Source organism: Zonotrichia leucophrys, chromosome 6, assembly GCF_028769735.1.
Source record: "Zonotrichia leucophrys gambelii isolate GWCS_2022_RI chromosome 6, RI_Zleu_2.0, whole genome shotgun sequence".
Classification (NCBI taxonomy): Eukaryota; Metazoa; Chordata; class Aves; order Passeriformes; family Passerellidae; genus Zonotrichia; species Zonotrichia leucophrys.
This window is the reverse complement of record NC_088176.1, coordinates 32,154,139-32,169,102: the sequence shown is the minus strand read 5'-3', so window position 1 is coordinate 32,169,102 and position 14,964 is coordinate 32,154,139. Positions and strand designations below refer to the sequence as shown.

General features: G+C 61.3%; 1 protein-coding gene across 1 annotated transcript; it reads right to left on the bottom strand.

The window, feature by feature from the left end:
- Window positions 1-200: 200 nt before the first annotated feature.
- ADAM8 (ADAM metallopeptidase domain 8) lies at window positions 201-14,549 on the bottom strand. The gene is made up of 21 exons (XM_064716465.1): window positions 14,489-14,549; window positions 13,378-13,484; window positions 8,995-9,071; window positions 8,711-8,789; window positions 7,902-7,978; window positions 6,813-6,999; window positions 5,941-6,006; window positions 5,785-5,853; window positions 5,062-5,231; window positions 4,896-4,977; window positions 4,247-4,395; window positions 3,079-3,256; window positions 2,393-2,482; window positions 2,017-2,212; window positions 1,769-1,868; window positions 1,446-1,632; window positions 1,283-1,360; window positions 1,121-1,205; window positions 920-1,034; window positions 625-838; window positions 201-479 (listed from the first exon to the last, which is right to left on the bottom strand). The coding sequence occupies exons 1-21, from the start codon at window positions 14,547-14,549 to the stop codon at window positions 324-326; spliced, it is 2,523 nt and encodes an 840-aa protein (XP_064572535.1). The 3' UTR covers window positions 201-323.
- Window positions 14,550-14,964: the final 415 nt, after the last annotated feature.

The following is a 14,964-nucleotide window of genomic DNA, read 5'->3' as shown; positions in this document are numbered from 1 at the left end:
TCCTGCCCCGTGATGCCAGGAGCTCCAGGACACATTCAGGACGTCGGGAGAGAAGGCAGCAGCTCCCAGGGCACAGGAGAGCCTGGGCCAGCAGGGCTGGTCCCCCAAACCAGGAGCTGGCATTGTCCCCTCTCCTGGTTTCCTTGGGAAGCCCCGGCTGGCAGCTCCCCCTGAGGCTGCCGAGTCCATTAAGGCACAACTCGAGGATCTGTAAACACTGGTGCCCAGCCCGGGCACGGCCCGAGGCTCCGGCCGGCGATTCAAGTAAGGGTGGCAGCGAGACCGTGGCTCCCCAGCGGTGCCGCTCCTCGCAGCATCCTTGGTCACCTCCTGCCCGCGGGCGGCTTCAGGGCCACCTTGGGCGGGGGACACCGCTGAAAGGGGCTCGGTGGGAGGGTCGGTACCGGCGGCCCCTCGCCCTGGCTCGGCGCTTTGCTCTTCAGCGCTGGCAGAGGTTTGCTGGGCGGCTTCGGCTTCGCCTGGTGGAAGGAGAGACCCGGCTGCCTCACCTGGACGGGCACCCAGCAGGGACCCGGAGGGGCAGGGGGCGAGGAAGGGTCCCCAATCCCCCCCAAGCCACCGCACAGGTGGGACTGTGGCCATCGGGAGGGAAGGTGGGGTTACCTGCGGGGGCCATTCCGGGAGGCACCGAGGCGGCCCCGGGGGCCGCGGGGCCAGCACGGGGCTGTGAGCCCGGGTGACCCGCGGGGCCGCCGTGCTGCTCAGCAGGCTGGGCTGGCCGATGTCCCCGCGGCTCAGCTGCCGGCGGCCCGGCCGCGCCCGGCCGCCCTCCTGGAACAGCGGGTTGGCCAGGCCGGAGGGAGTCCCGCTGGAGCTCCTGCGGGACACGGGCACTATGAGGGGCTGCTCAGGACACCCCTGGAGCTCAGCCCCGAGCACCGGGACGGGAATGAATTACCCTTTGTGCGAGCGCCGCGCCGCCCTGGCCCTCAGGAGCACCGCGCCGCCCGCCAGCCCGACCCCGGCCAGGGCCAGCACGGCCAGCCCGGCCGCCAGCACCGCGCTGCCGCTGCCTGCGGGGACCAAACCGGGCGCTGGTGAAGGAGCAGCACCGGGCAGCGGTGCCAGCCCCCTCCCCAGGCCCCTCCTCGGCACCCACCTGCGGCTATGCCCGAAATCTCCTGCTCGCAGTAGGGCGCTGCCCAGCCCGGGTCGCAGTGACACTCGCGCCGGTGGTTGCACACCTGGGGAGGGGACAGAGCGGTCAGGGCGGTGGCAGTGCCACAGCGGCACCTCCGGGAGGGGCCATCCCAGCGCCTACCCCGTGGTTGTTGCACTTGGCCGAGCAGTTCTTGTCGCCGTAGACCAGCAGGTTCTGGCAGCGGCCGGCGTAGCAGACCTGGGGACAGACAGGGGGGCTCTGAGGCTGTCCCGGGGCCGGTGCTCGCCCTGCCCGGCCCGGCACGGCCCCGCACGGCTCTCACCATCTCCTCGCCGCACTTGGCGCCGGTGGGTACCAGCCGCAGCTCGGCCGCCTCGCCGGCGTCGCTGCCCGCGATCACCGCCTTGCACTTGAAGCGGCCGAAGTAGTAGCCGAAGGAGTAGTAGCCGGTGCCCAGGATGGGCTGGGTCTTGTCGCTCAGGCACAGCAGCGTGCCGCACTTGACATCCCTGCGGGACACAGCCGTGAGCGCGGCCCGGCCGGGCTGGGGCATCCCCCGCACCCCTATCTGGGGCATCCCCGCACCCCCATCTGGGGCATCCCCCCGCACCCCCATCTGGGGCATCCCCACATCTCCGTCCTTACTTGGGGCTGCAGGGCTGCTTGCCGTACTCGGTCAGGCAGTGCAGGTGAACGTGCTGCTCGCTGTTTTGCTTGAAGCAGACGTCGGGAGCCACCTGCGCCTCTGCGGGACACACGGAAAATGTCATCCCGCTTTGGGATCCTGGGATGCAAGAAGGGACGGCAGCCGGGCGATGCGCTGGCTCGGGGGCTGCAGGCACATCCCGCAGCCGGTGGGGCAGGAGGATAGGAGGGAAGGGAAGGGGCCCTACCTGCGCCCCACAGAGCCCGGCACTGCTCGCCGTGCGAAGGGCAGGCCCCGTTGTAGCAGTAGCCGCTGCCGTGCTGGCAGGAGATGCCGTTCTCCTGGAACACATCCTCGGGGCACTCGGCGCTCAGGCCGCTGCAGTGCTCGGCCAGGTCGCAGTCGTTCTTGCTGGCCCGGCAGAGCGTCCCTGCAGCCTTCACCTGCACGGGGAGCAGCGGTGTCAGCGCTGCCTGGGTGCTCTCGCTTCTCCAGGGCACCGCTCTGGGAAACGCCTCCCAGCACATCCTGGATGCTGGCACTCTGCTACCGACTGAGCCGCTCCTCCAGGGCTCGCACCGGCTCTCCCCCGGGTTAGGAGCCTGCGGATCGGGCGGCAGTACCTTGCAGTCCTGGCAGCATTCCCCGCGGGCACACTCGGCTCCCTCTCTCAGCTGGCACGTGGTGGCATTGCAGCAGCGGTCCGAGCACTCCTGCGGGACAGGGATGGAATTAAACCCTCCTGGAAGCCCCTGAAGGACCCTTTCCTTCCTTTCCCAGGGGACCAGGCTGCCGAGTAACCAGGTGCCCATAGCAGGGTTAAACCACGGGCCAAAACCACAACAACATCCCAGGTGGGGACGGACATTCCTGCTGCCTCTTTATCCCCTTTACCAACACCAAACCAAAGGGCCAGAAAGGACTTTTTCAAAAGATGGACCTTGAGCTGGTTCCCTTTGCACAAGGAGAAAAAGTGAGGATTTCTGTGCTCCCTGGATCAGGGAACATTCAGGGATTGATCCCAGAGGCATTGCCTATCTGTCTGTCTGTCTGTCTGTCTGTCAGTCTTAATTCCAACATGCTGCTAGGGGTGAGGAACAGCTGAGCACAACTCTTGAAAGAACAGGGAGGGGGGACACCTTTGGAGGACACACTGGGGGATGTCCATCTTTCCTAGGCTAAAATCTCAGCCAGCTACACGAAGGCGGGGGCACACACGAACATCCTCTGCCGGTTATTTTTTGGCAGAAGCATCAGGAGCCGCACAGCTCTAAGGTCCCTGCTGGCCACCTCGGGAGGGCGTCCCCACCTGGGGCGTGCCGCAGTCGCACTGCTCCCCGCGCTCCACGAACTGGTTCCCGCACACCGGGCCCCCGTAGAGCTCGTCGGCGCGGGGCGCGTTCAGCAGGCAGCTGGTGCGGGGGTCCCCCAGGAACTGCCACATGTCCTGCTCGCTGCAGCGGCTGAAGAGCTTGGGGTACACCAGCCTGCGGGGGCACAGAACGGGACACGGTCAGCAGAGAGCCCCGGGGGCAGCGGGAGGGACATCCATCCACTCAGAAGCATCTGTGGTTATGGGAATCGGAAAAATAGGAACTTCCACAGGCACTGAAGGGGTTTGATCTGCAGCCTTGGGAGAAGCTTGGATTGATATAAAAATAAAATATAGAGATGTTAAGCAGAAAAATCATAAACTTGTGTTTCTATGCCCTAAGTGAGAAACCGCACTGATAAGATGGTGAAGGGCTTATAATGTAGAAAACTGCATTGATAAGATGGTAAAGGGTTTATAATATAGAAAACTGTATTGATAGATGGTGAAAGTTTTATAATGTAGAAAACTGTATTGATAAGATGGTAAAGGATTTATAATATAGAAAACTGTATTGATAAGATGGTGAAGGGTTTATAATGTAGAAAACTGTATTGATAAGATGGTAAAGGATTTATAATATAGAAAACTGTATTGATAAGATGGTGAAGGGTTTGTAATGTAGAAAACTGCATTGGTAAGATGGTGAAGGGTTTATAATGTAGGGGTGTGGTCGTATAGAGTGAGCTGAGAGTTTAGAAGTTATAATAGAAGCATATAAGTGTGGCAGAACCCCATTGGGCAAAAGTATCCACAGTGAAGTAAAGATGGTAAGTTAGAAAAGCAAAATGAACCTTGTGGCATCTGTCCATTGGGTTAGAAAGTTCTGTATTGCCTTGTAACAAGGAACTTGTGACTGCTTTAAGCTATGGCTGAGTGTTTGCTCCTCTAAAACCTCACAGCCTCTGAGACTGATGTTTATCTGAGCAATAAATGGCTCTTAGCCAGAAAATAGTCCCATCCCTTCATTACAAAGTGGTGACAATGATATGCAGTGAGATGGAGAGTCGACACAACCATCTCACTGGTTCCACCCCCTCAGGACACCCTATCATTTTTTGGTGTTTTTGCTGCCCAGGGGTGTCCCCCTGCCCCCTTCACTCACCCCACGCTCCCTGCCATGACGCAGCCCCCGTCAGCTTTGGGGACAGGGCAGCGGCAGCCGGCGACGTCCTCGTCATGGGACATGCCCAGGTTGTGCCCCATCTCGTGGGCCATGGTGGAGGCAGCTCCGATGGGGTTCGTGCTGTGGTCCTGTGGGACAAGGAGCCCAGCCTGGGTTAGGGGCCCTTCTGGCTTCTCCATGTGTCTCCTCACGCTGCCTTTACGCTCAGGTGAAGGAAGACACAAGTTGGACATGGTCCCTCAAGAGGCCCAGGTTGGTCTCTCAGGGCTGACAGTGAGCTTAGACTGCTCCAAAAGTGATTCTTTGTGGTGGCTCTGGGAGGTCACAGATCCCCACAGCCAACCTGTCCTGCTCCTGGGGAGGGATGAGGAGCACAGCCAGTCCCTGACAGCCTCCTAAAATCCCAGCTCCTGTGTCCGTGGAGCTTCTCTGGGAGGTTTCCCAAGTGTATCAAAGGTACCACAGGTACCCAGCTGTGTGTCCACAGCCCCAGCACCTCTCTGGGGGTCACTCTGACAGGGGATGGAGATGCCAGGGACCAAATCCAGCTGTGAGGCTGCAGAGGGGGACGGCTGGAGGAGGGGCTGGCCCTGGTGGCAGTGCAGGGAGGGCAGGGCACAGCACCCACCTGGTTGACGCCGCCCGAGTCCCTGGTGCACATCACCAGCTTCTTGGCCAGCCCCACGGTGTTGCCATGGAAGTCAACGCCCCTGTGGGATGGAGATGATGGAGATGCCACCATGGCCACCTGCCCTCGAGGGTGACAGGGTGGTGTCCCCCCACCGTGTCCTTACGTGATCAGCTGGGCGTTGTCGTGGGGCTTCTTCCTCAGCAGCTCCGACTCCCGCCAGTGCAGGAAGTTGTCCAGGGTCACCTCGGGGTTGGGGCTGACGGTGATTTTGTCCCTGTGGTTCCACACCTCCAGGCCAATGAGGGCCACCCTCAGGCGGAGGGGCTGGTACAGCTGGGGTGGGACACAGCCAGAGGGAGCCTGGATTGGGGCTGCAGCAGAGCAGGGAGGTCCCACCTGCCCCAGGAGCTGCAGCCCAGCCCAGGATGCTCCTCACTGGGCAATGTCACCTCTGTCACCTCACTAAATGACACCAGCTGGGGTGGCCATGGACACAGGATTGCCCCCCAAACCTCTGGGCTCTCTCTTGGCTGGTGAAGGCTGGGATGTGGCTCCCACACTGCTAACCAACAACTGGGGCTGGAGCAAAGCCACCAGGAAAGCCAGCATGGCCCAGTGCATCCCTCCCTTTGTTAGCAGCCTGAGAGTGGCCACAGGATGGGCTCCCAGGGGTTACAAGGGACAAAATTTCCCTTATGGACAGAGCTGAGCCCCTCATCCTGTCCATGCTGCACATGTGGTTGGGGTGGGTCACACATGGAGGGATGTGGTCACTCTGTGGGACTGAGGCTGGCTCCAGCTCCACCACCCCACCCGTGCCAGGCTCTGTGCCGCCTCCCCTGTGCCCACAGCGGAGCTGGGAGGGGATCCAGAGCCCTGGGCTCACCTTGTCCACGTGGTTCACGATCTCCTTCATGCGGTTCTGCACCGTGCGCAGGTCCTTGTGCTTCCTGAACTGTGGGGAGGACACAGAGAGGCTCCCAGGTGAGCTCCCCACTGCAGGTGTGACAGCAAACCCCCAGCACCATTGTCCCCACTTTACCTCCTGGTTGTCTGCCACCAGCACCAGCTCCACGTACCGGGGACCTTTTTGGACCGGACCTGATTTCTGAGAGGGAAGAGGAAAAGGGGGCTCAGCTTCCAGCTTGGCAAGCCACCAGCTGACCCACATCCCATGGGGTGTGTTGGATCCTGGAGGGCCTCCCAAGGTCAGCAGGTCTAGCTCAGCTCTAGGATGGTGTTTGGCTGGGTTTCAGACCTCTTCCAGCCCATGGATGCTGGGATGCTGCAGCCCCACATTTCTCCTCACAGACAAAAGCAAGGCACAATTCTTCCCAAGAATATTTATGGGATTCACATTCCCTGAACCTCAGAGAAAGGAAAATCAGTTCTTATCTTATTTGCTGTGCCTGTGTTTGTGCAGAAGTAGAATGCAATATGGAGATTATTTATCCAAAGTGATGGGGTTTTGTTACTAGGCCTATTAGGGCAGAGAGTGTGTGTCAGGACTGTGGGGTGACAGTCATGAGATTCTGTGCATTGTGTGCAAAGTTGAGTGCTTGGCAGGTTCATTTTTTAGACATATAGAATAATATAGTATAATGAAGTAATTAATTAGCCTTCTGATAAGATGTTAATTCTGGTAAGATGATAATTCTGATAGGAAGATAAGCACCACTCTCTTACACCTCGTTGGGGTTGCCAGCAAATGCCATAGGATACCCCACCAGGCTCTGCAGGATCACAGATGCTCCTGCTCACAGCACAGGGTCCAGGGACCTGTTCCCACCACAAACCCTGTGCTGGGGCACTGACACCATCCCATGGGACAGGATCATGGCCGAGATGCTCGGAACCCCCTCCTCCCTCCCAGGACCGGCTCAGGAAGGAGCAGGGATGCCGTCCCATCCCTACCCATCGGTAGAGCTTCATGGCCGCGGGGATTTGTGGCTCTCGGTCGTACTGCAGGCTGGCGCCGGGCTCCCGGCAGGTGCCGCGCTTGCCGCGCAGGTGAGCGGCTCGGTACACGGCGTGCCGGCCGGCCACGGCCCCGTCCAGCGGCTCCAGCAGGAACGTGGTCCCGTTCACCCGGAAAAACCCGCTGGGGACGGACAGACAGACAGACAGAGGGCAGGCGTCAGGCTGGGGAACAGGCAGGACACGGACAGACCAACAGGAGTGCCTGTGGTAGGTGCTCCATCCCTGGGATTGTTCAGGTCTCCATGGCTTCAAGGTCCTTCCGTCCCCAACCATTCTGGGATTCCCAATAAACGCAGCTGCCAAAGCGGCTGCAGGGCTGGGAGGGGACAAGCAGCACAAGGATCAGTCACTGGGAGCGCTCCAGGCAGCAGGAATGTCCTGGGCTTCGGCAGCTGATCCTTTAATTAAGGATGGATCCAGCCAGGGCAGCGCTGCCCGGAGCTCCGGGGGTGTCAGGGCTCCACTCTCACCCCAAAGTGCCGGGAGCCTTTCCTGCCGGGGGCTGCAGCTCCAGCAGGAACAGGGATGTCACTGTCCCTTCCGCAGGGAATGCTGAGCTGGGGCTCTGTCACTCTGGGTCACCGGGGCTCTGTCACCGGGGCTCTGTCACACTGGGGCTCACCAGGGCTCTGTCAGTGGATCACCATGGCTCTGTCACCCTTGGTCACCGGGGTTCTGTCACTCTGGTCACTGGGGCTCTGTCACCCTGTGTCACCAGGGCTCTGAAACTCTGGGTCACCAGTGCTCTGTCACCGGGAGTCTGTCATCCTGGGTCACTGGGCTCTGTCACCTTGTGTCACCATGGCTCTGTCACTCTGGGTCACCAGGGCTCTGTCACCAGGGCTCTGTCACTCTGGGTCACCAGGGCTCTGTCACTCTGGTCACTGGGGCTCTGTCACCCTGTGTCACCTGGGCTCTGTCACCCTGGCTCAGGGTGGCTCTGTCCCCCCGTGTCACCGTGCCCTGTGCCCAGGCTGGCAGCTGTCGCCAGCTGTCCCCAGATCCCAGCATGGCTCCACTCACCTGAGCCCTGCGCAGGTGCTGATGCTCGCTGCCGAGTCGGGCTGTCCCCGCACGTGGCCCTGGTAGAAGCAGTGATCCTGCAGGGACAGGGGGCACAGCTGTGGGGCTGCCCCGGGGCAGTGGGGTCCCACAGGGGTGGTAGGGCTGCTCCCCCTCCCAGCTGTACCTGTGTGTCCCCAGCTGTACCTGTGTGTCCCCAGCCCATACCTGTGTGTCCCCAGCTGTACCTGTGTGTCCCCAGCTGTACCTGTGTGTCCCCAGCCCACACCTGTGTGTCCCCTGCCCATACCTGTGTGTCCCCAGCTGTACCTGTGTGTCCCCTGCCCATACCTGTGTGTCCCCAGCCCACACCTGTGTGTCCCCAGCCCATACCTGTGTGTCCCCAGCCCACACCTGTGTGTCCCCAGCTGTACCTGTGTGTCCCCAGCCCATACCTGTGTGTCCCCAGCCCATACCTGTGTGTCCCCAGCCCACACCTGTGTGTCCCCAGGCCATTCCTGTGTGTCCCCAGCCCATACCTGTGTGTCCCCAGCCCATACCTGTGTGTCCCCAGGCCATTCCTGTGTGTCCCCAGCCCATACCTGTGTGTCCCCTGCCCATACCTGTGTGTCCCCAGCCCATACCTGTGTGTCCCCAGCTGTACCTGTGTGTCCCCTGCCCATACCTGTGTGTCCCCAGCTGTACCTGTGTGTCCCCAGCCCATACCTGTGTGTCCCCTGCCCATACCTGTGTGTCCCCAGCTGTACCTGTGTGTCCCCAGCCCATACCTGTGTGTCCCCAGCCCATACCTGTGTGTCCCCTGCCCATACCTGTGTGTCCGGCTGCTCCGTGATCTCCGAGCCGTTTGCAGAGTAGTGAGTCTCGGTGTAGTGCTGCCCCAGCAGGGCCCTGCGGGGTGAGGAGGGGACATCAGCAGTGACCCCACTTTGGGAGCAGCATTTGGGGGCTGTGACACCCCCGGGTGGGCTTGGCAAGGAGGGGACAAAGCGCTCTGGGCTGAGCTGAGCTCAGCAGTGCAGTGACACCAGGAGAAAGGATGCTCAGGGCAAGGGTGGGCTGCAAACCCCCCCGAGGCCGCCCCACCTGCCCTCACCTGTTCCTCTCCAGCCACAGGAGGTGCTCCCTGCCCTCTGCACGGATGCCATAGAGGACATGGCTTGGGTAGGTGCTCTGCAGGAGAGAGAATTGCCATCAGAGCCTCAGCAGCAGCCAGAGCTGCTCCAGAGGGGCCCCATCCTGCCCAGAAAGGGGCCAGGGGCCGTGCGTGCCCTGCTGAGGGAGCTGCTCAGCCTGGGGGCACGCAGCAAAGACACAGGAAATCAGAAGAGAAGGAAGAGGGCTGTGGGCATTCAGGCAAATCCCCACACATCCTGAGATGGGGAACAGGTCACCGCAAGGAGACGAGTCAGCAGAGTCTGTTTCCCGTGTCTGACACACGGCTGCAGATGGCCCTGCCAGGGACGGAGCTTTCCTACTCACCAGGCACAGAGCTCCTTTTTTGGGGTCTGAGTTCAGCTCTTACTCACCAGCTGAACCACAAAGATTCTCTTATCAGCAGAAACTTCTTCCTGCCTGCCCTATCTGACACACCACAGCACGTTTGGGGAGTTGCCTCCCCTCGGCCTCTCGGAGCGCATTTTGGGATCACTGTGTCCCCAATCCCAGTGCGAGTGAGCCAGGGTGGCTCTGCAGCTGAGCCCTGAACACCCAGGATGGAGATGTTCCTACAGGAAAAGGGTTTCCCTCTGGGTTGTCCTGAGATCTCCACCTGCAGAGGCTCCATCCCACTGGAATCGCTGGGAAAGTGCCACGGTCCTGTGCCAGGCTGTGCCCTTGCCAGAGGGACCTGAGACCTCTCCTGAGGCACATCCTGATGGCACATCCTGGTGGCACATCCTGGTGGCACATCCACCTCTCCTGATGGCACATCCACCTCTCCTGATGGCACATCCACCTCTCCCAAGGGCACATCCACCTCTCCTGATGGCACATCCACCTCTCCTGATGGCACATCCACCTCTCCTGAGGCACATCCACCTCTCCTGAGGGCACATCCACCTTTCCCAATTGCACATCCACCTCTCCTGAGGGCACATCCACCTCCACTGAGGGCACAGCCACCTCTCCCAAGGGCACATCCTCATCCCTTGCCAAATCCAGGTGTGGAGAGAGCCCAGCCAAAGGCAAAGCCAGCCTTTCCCATGGGGCCAGCATTCCTCAGGGATGAGGTGTGCTGCCTCTCCCCGGAGACGGTGGCAGTGCTGGCTGTCATGCCATGGCTCAGCATTCCCGAGGGGATGATCTGCACCCTGGAGGCAGCCAGGCTGAGTGGAGAGCCCTGCTGACTCAGGGCCAGGTGAGAGGCTCTGCCTGGCACTCAGCTGCCCCCACTCTCCCTAGTTTGCATCCATAGAAAATTCCTCTCTCATGAACAGCGTCTGTCCCAACCCCTGTCCGCCAACAAAGCCGTCCTTTGTTATTGTTGGCAGCCCCAAGGCCAGAAGAGCTCTGAAGGAATGGCAGGAAAGCTCTTGGAAGGGGCTGCTGGGTCAGGGAGACGACCGCAGGGCAAGTTTAAAATAAAACGTCCTGCAAAAGCTGCTCTGAATCAGCCCTGCCTCATCAGCATGGGCTGGGCAAGGGCTCCAGATGGGAAAACTTCGGGAGCAGCCCTGAGAGCGCCCTGGCCGTGCTGAGCCAGCTCAGCAGAGCACAGGAGAGGGAATCTCAGTGCTCCCAGGAAGTCTGGAGAGCTTGGGAGGGGATGGGATGGGGAGTGGGTTGGATGGGATGATGGGATGGGATGGGTGGATGGGATGGGAGGGTGGGATGGGTGGGATGGGTGGAGAAGGGATGGGAGGGATTGGTGGTAGGGAGGATGGAGGGCTTGGGATGGGGATGGGATGGGATGGGATGGGATGGGATGGGATGGGATGGGATGGGATGGGATGGGATGGGATGGGATGGGATGGGATGGGATGGGATGGGATGGGATGGGATGGGATGGGATGGGATGGGATGGGATGGGATGGGATGGGATGGGATGGAGGGATGGGATGGGGATGGGATGGGATGGGATGGGATGGGGATGGGATGGGATGGGGGATGGGATGGATGGGATGGGATGGGATGGGATGGGATGGGAGGATGGGATGGGATGGGATGATGGGATGGGATGGGATGGGATGGGGATGGGATGGGATGGGATGGGATGGGAGGGATGGGATGGGATGGGATGGGATGGGATGGGAGGGATGATGGATGGTGGAGGGGATGGGATGGGATGGGATGGATGGGATGGATGGGAGGGTGGGGATGGATGGGATGGGAGGGATGGGATGGGATGGGATGGGATGGGATGGAGGATGGGAATGGGATGGATGGGATGGGATGGGGATGAGGGATGGGTGATGGATGGAGGGATGGGATGGGATGGGATGGGATGGATGGGATTGGATGGATGGGATGGGATGGGACGGGACGGGATGGATGGGACGGGATGGGATGGATGGGATGGGATGGGATGGATGGGATGGGATGGGATGGGATGGGATGGGACGGGATGGGGGATGGGATGGATGGGATGGGATGGGATGGGATGGGATGGAGGATGGGATGGGGATGGGATGGGGATGGGGATGGGATGGGATGGATGGGATGGGGATGGGATGGGGATGGGGATGGGATGGGGATGGGATGGGATGGATGGGATGGAGGATGGGATGGGATGGGATGGTGGATGGATGGGATGGGGATGGGGATGGGGATGGGATGGGATGGATGGGATGGGATGGATGGGGATGGGGATGGGGATGGGATGGGGATGGGATGGGGATGGGATGGGGATGGGGATGGGATGGGGATGGGGATGGGATGGGGATGGGGATGGGGAGGGGATGGGATGGAATGGGGATGGATGGGGATGGGATGGGATGGGATGGGATGGGGATGGGATGGGATGGATGGGGATGGAATGGGGATGGGGATGGGATGGGGATGGGGATGAGAATGGGGATGGGATGGGATGGGATGGGATGGGATGGGATGGGGATGGGGATGGGATGAGGGTAGGATGGGATGTCCCATTCCACCCAAGTTCAGGTGGGAAGAGCCAAGAAGCCTTGCACACTTTTCCAGAGCCCTTTCCATGAAGATCCCGGCTGTGCCTCTCTCCCTGCTGGGCTGGTGGGGAGGGTGGCACCAGGAGACCCCAGGGCTCCACCTTGCCTGCAGGGATGAACTTTGGGGTTGCTGATCTGCTTCAACCTCTACCTGCTGGACCAATCCCATGTGTCCCAACCCCTCCAGCCCCAGAACCAGCTCCTGGTGGCCTGTGCCCATCCTGGCTACAGGAGGAGCCAGTGTGGAGCCCACCCATCTCTGTCTCACATGGGTTTGGTGGTGGCCAAACCTTGCTGAGAGCTTCTTCCCCACCCAAGAGCAAACCTAACCTCTTTCCAAGGTCTCAGAAAGCAGGAGAGTCTCTACCCATAACAAGGCAGGTTTGGGATGTCCAAGAACCACCCAAGCCAAGACCAAACCCAGGTGCCAGCCATCAGACAGCCCCATCAGGCACGGAGCTCATGGCAGATGTCCTCTCCAGAGGGATCCCTCGGGGTGGGAGAGCATCCCTTGCCGAGGGTTCGGTGCCGGCGCACGCCCGGCACAGATGGCGTCTCTAAATAGCCCGGGGAATGTTTATCTCGTGGACAAGTTTAGGTTTCTGGAGCAGGGAAAACAGATGCTTTGGGGAGTGTTTTTGAAGCTAGCTTATCAGGAAGGGTTTGAATCACAGAGGAACGTGCTGTAAGGCACTGGGGGATGCGTGTCCCCGGTCCCTCCGTGCCTCCAGGCGCTAAAATCGGCGCTTTTTGGGGCTAGAAAAGGAATTTAAAACAAAAAAATTGGCTGAATTTCACTGTGAGGCAATGAGGAAAGTGACTTTGAGGTCAGGCACTCCAAACTCCTGACTCAAACCCCATTCCTTCCCCCAAATTGCCAGGTTTCCCAAGAAAAACAGCGCTGGTTTGCTTTCATGTGGATTTCTGCAACTTTCTGATTCTTATTTCTCCGTCCCAGAGGACAAAAAAAAAAGCCCCAACTTCAGCAAACACAGCAAGAAAAGTGCTTACAGCTCCACGAGGCTCTGCAAACCCCTCCTTAAGGAAAGACCAGATGTCACAAGATCACGGCAGGGCTGCAAGAGGTGGCACCGCTGGGTCACGTCTCCAAAAAAAGCACTGGAGAAAGCAGCCCCGCTCTGCAGGTCCTAATTAAACCCCAAACTGCCCAGAAAAGCGGATCTGATCCACTGCTCCGGCTTCTCCAAGGCAAGGAAAGGGGCAGCACGTCGTTCTTTGGGTGCAGGGCTGAGCGGGTCTGGCCAAAATGTTGGTCCAGGGTCCCGCTCTGAGCCCGGCGGTGGGACAAGGTCCCTGCTGGTGGCATCCCCTCGGGCGCATCCCCTGGGACTCACCGGAGGCGCGGAGAGCTCTCTCTTGGCCCGGGGCACCGGCAGCTCCCGCGGCAGCACCGTCTCGTAGCGCTCCACGTGGGGCAGCTCCTCCGGCCCGGCCCTGGAGCCTGGAAAAGCCCAAGGGATTTGAGACAGAGGCCCGGGAACCACCGAGGCACAGGATACCACCCGGAGTTCCACAAAGATCACTGACCCAGCTCCTGACCCCCAACAATCCCACCCTGGGCATCCCTGGAGCGGCGCCCAAACCCTCCTGGAGCTTTGGCAGCCTCAGGGCCGGGACCATTCCCTGGGGGAAGAACTTTTCCCTGAAATCCACCCTAAACCCTCCCTCCCTGTCCGACACGTGGCTCCCTCGGGTGTCAGGCTAGGGGACAACAAGAGCAGCCAATGTGAAGGTGCTGGGATGACCCCGAAGAGCAAATCCTGAAATATCAGCTGGGAACGCAACTCAGAGCGCTCAGCATCACCTGAGAGCAAGCGAGTCCCTTCGGGGCTGGAAACCCGAAGGGATTTGGATTTCTCAGCATCACCCGAGAGCCAGCAAGTCCCTCTGGGGCTGGAAACCCCAAAAAGGGATCTGGATTCCAGATCGCCGGTGCGGCGATACAGGGAGAGGTTTTCCAGCTCCCCATGGTGATGGCACCGCGTGTGACTCGGCGTCTGGCGGCTGTGGGGGCTGCCGGGGAGAGCGGCTGGTGCCTGGCTGGCTCAGCCCCCTCCCAGCCTTGCCTGGATGCCGGAGCGGAGAATTCCTGCCACAAACGCTCTGCTTTTCCCGGGAGCCCCGAACGCCGCGGTCGGACGGGGCTGGATGCTCCCTCCGGGGGTGCCCGGAGCCAGATGAGTCCCGGGACACCGCGTTTAAGTGTCTCCCTGTCACCCTCCTGCCGCCTTCCCGAGGTGCCCGCACGGCCCGGGAGGCACCGGGAGCATCCCCGTGGGAGCGAGCCCGGCCCGGGCGTCCCTTCCCCATCATCCTCCCCCTCGAGAGGAGCATCCCGTGCCCGCATCCCGGTGCCTCCACGGGGGAAAGCATCCCCGTGCCCGCATCCCGGTGCCTCCATCGCCCCCCAAAGTGCCCGCCCGCCCTCCCGGGCCCCCGGCTCACCGCGGACCGGCAGCGGCAGCAGCAGCAGCGGCAGCAGCGGCAGCAGCAGCGGCGGGGCCATGGCTCGGAGGTCCCGCCGTGCCCCCGCTCGCCGCGCCGCCGGCAGCCCCCGCCCGCCGTGACTCACCCACGGCCCGGACGGGACGGGGCGGGGCGGGCGGGACGGGCCGCCCACGGCGGGGAACGGCGGGGACACCGGGAGATGGGGGCACCGGGAACCGGGATATGGGGGCACCGGGAGATGGGGGCACCGGGAGATGGGGCACCGGGAACCGGGATATGGGGGCAGCGGGAGATGGGGGCACCGGGAGATGGGGGCACCGGGAACCGGGATATGGGGGCAGCGGGAGATGGGGGCACCGGGAGATGGGGCACCGGGAACGGGGAGATGGGGGGCACCGGGAGATGGGGGCACCGGGAGATGGGGCACCGGGAGATGGGGACACCGGGAGATGGGGGGCACCGGGAGATGGGGC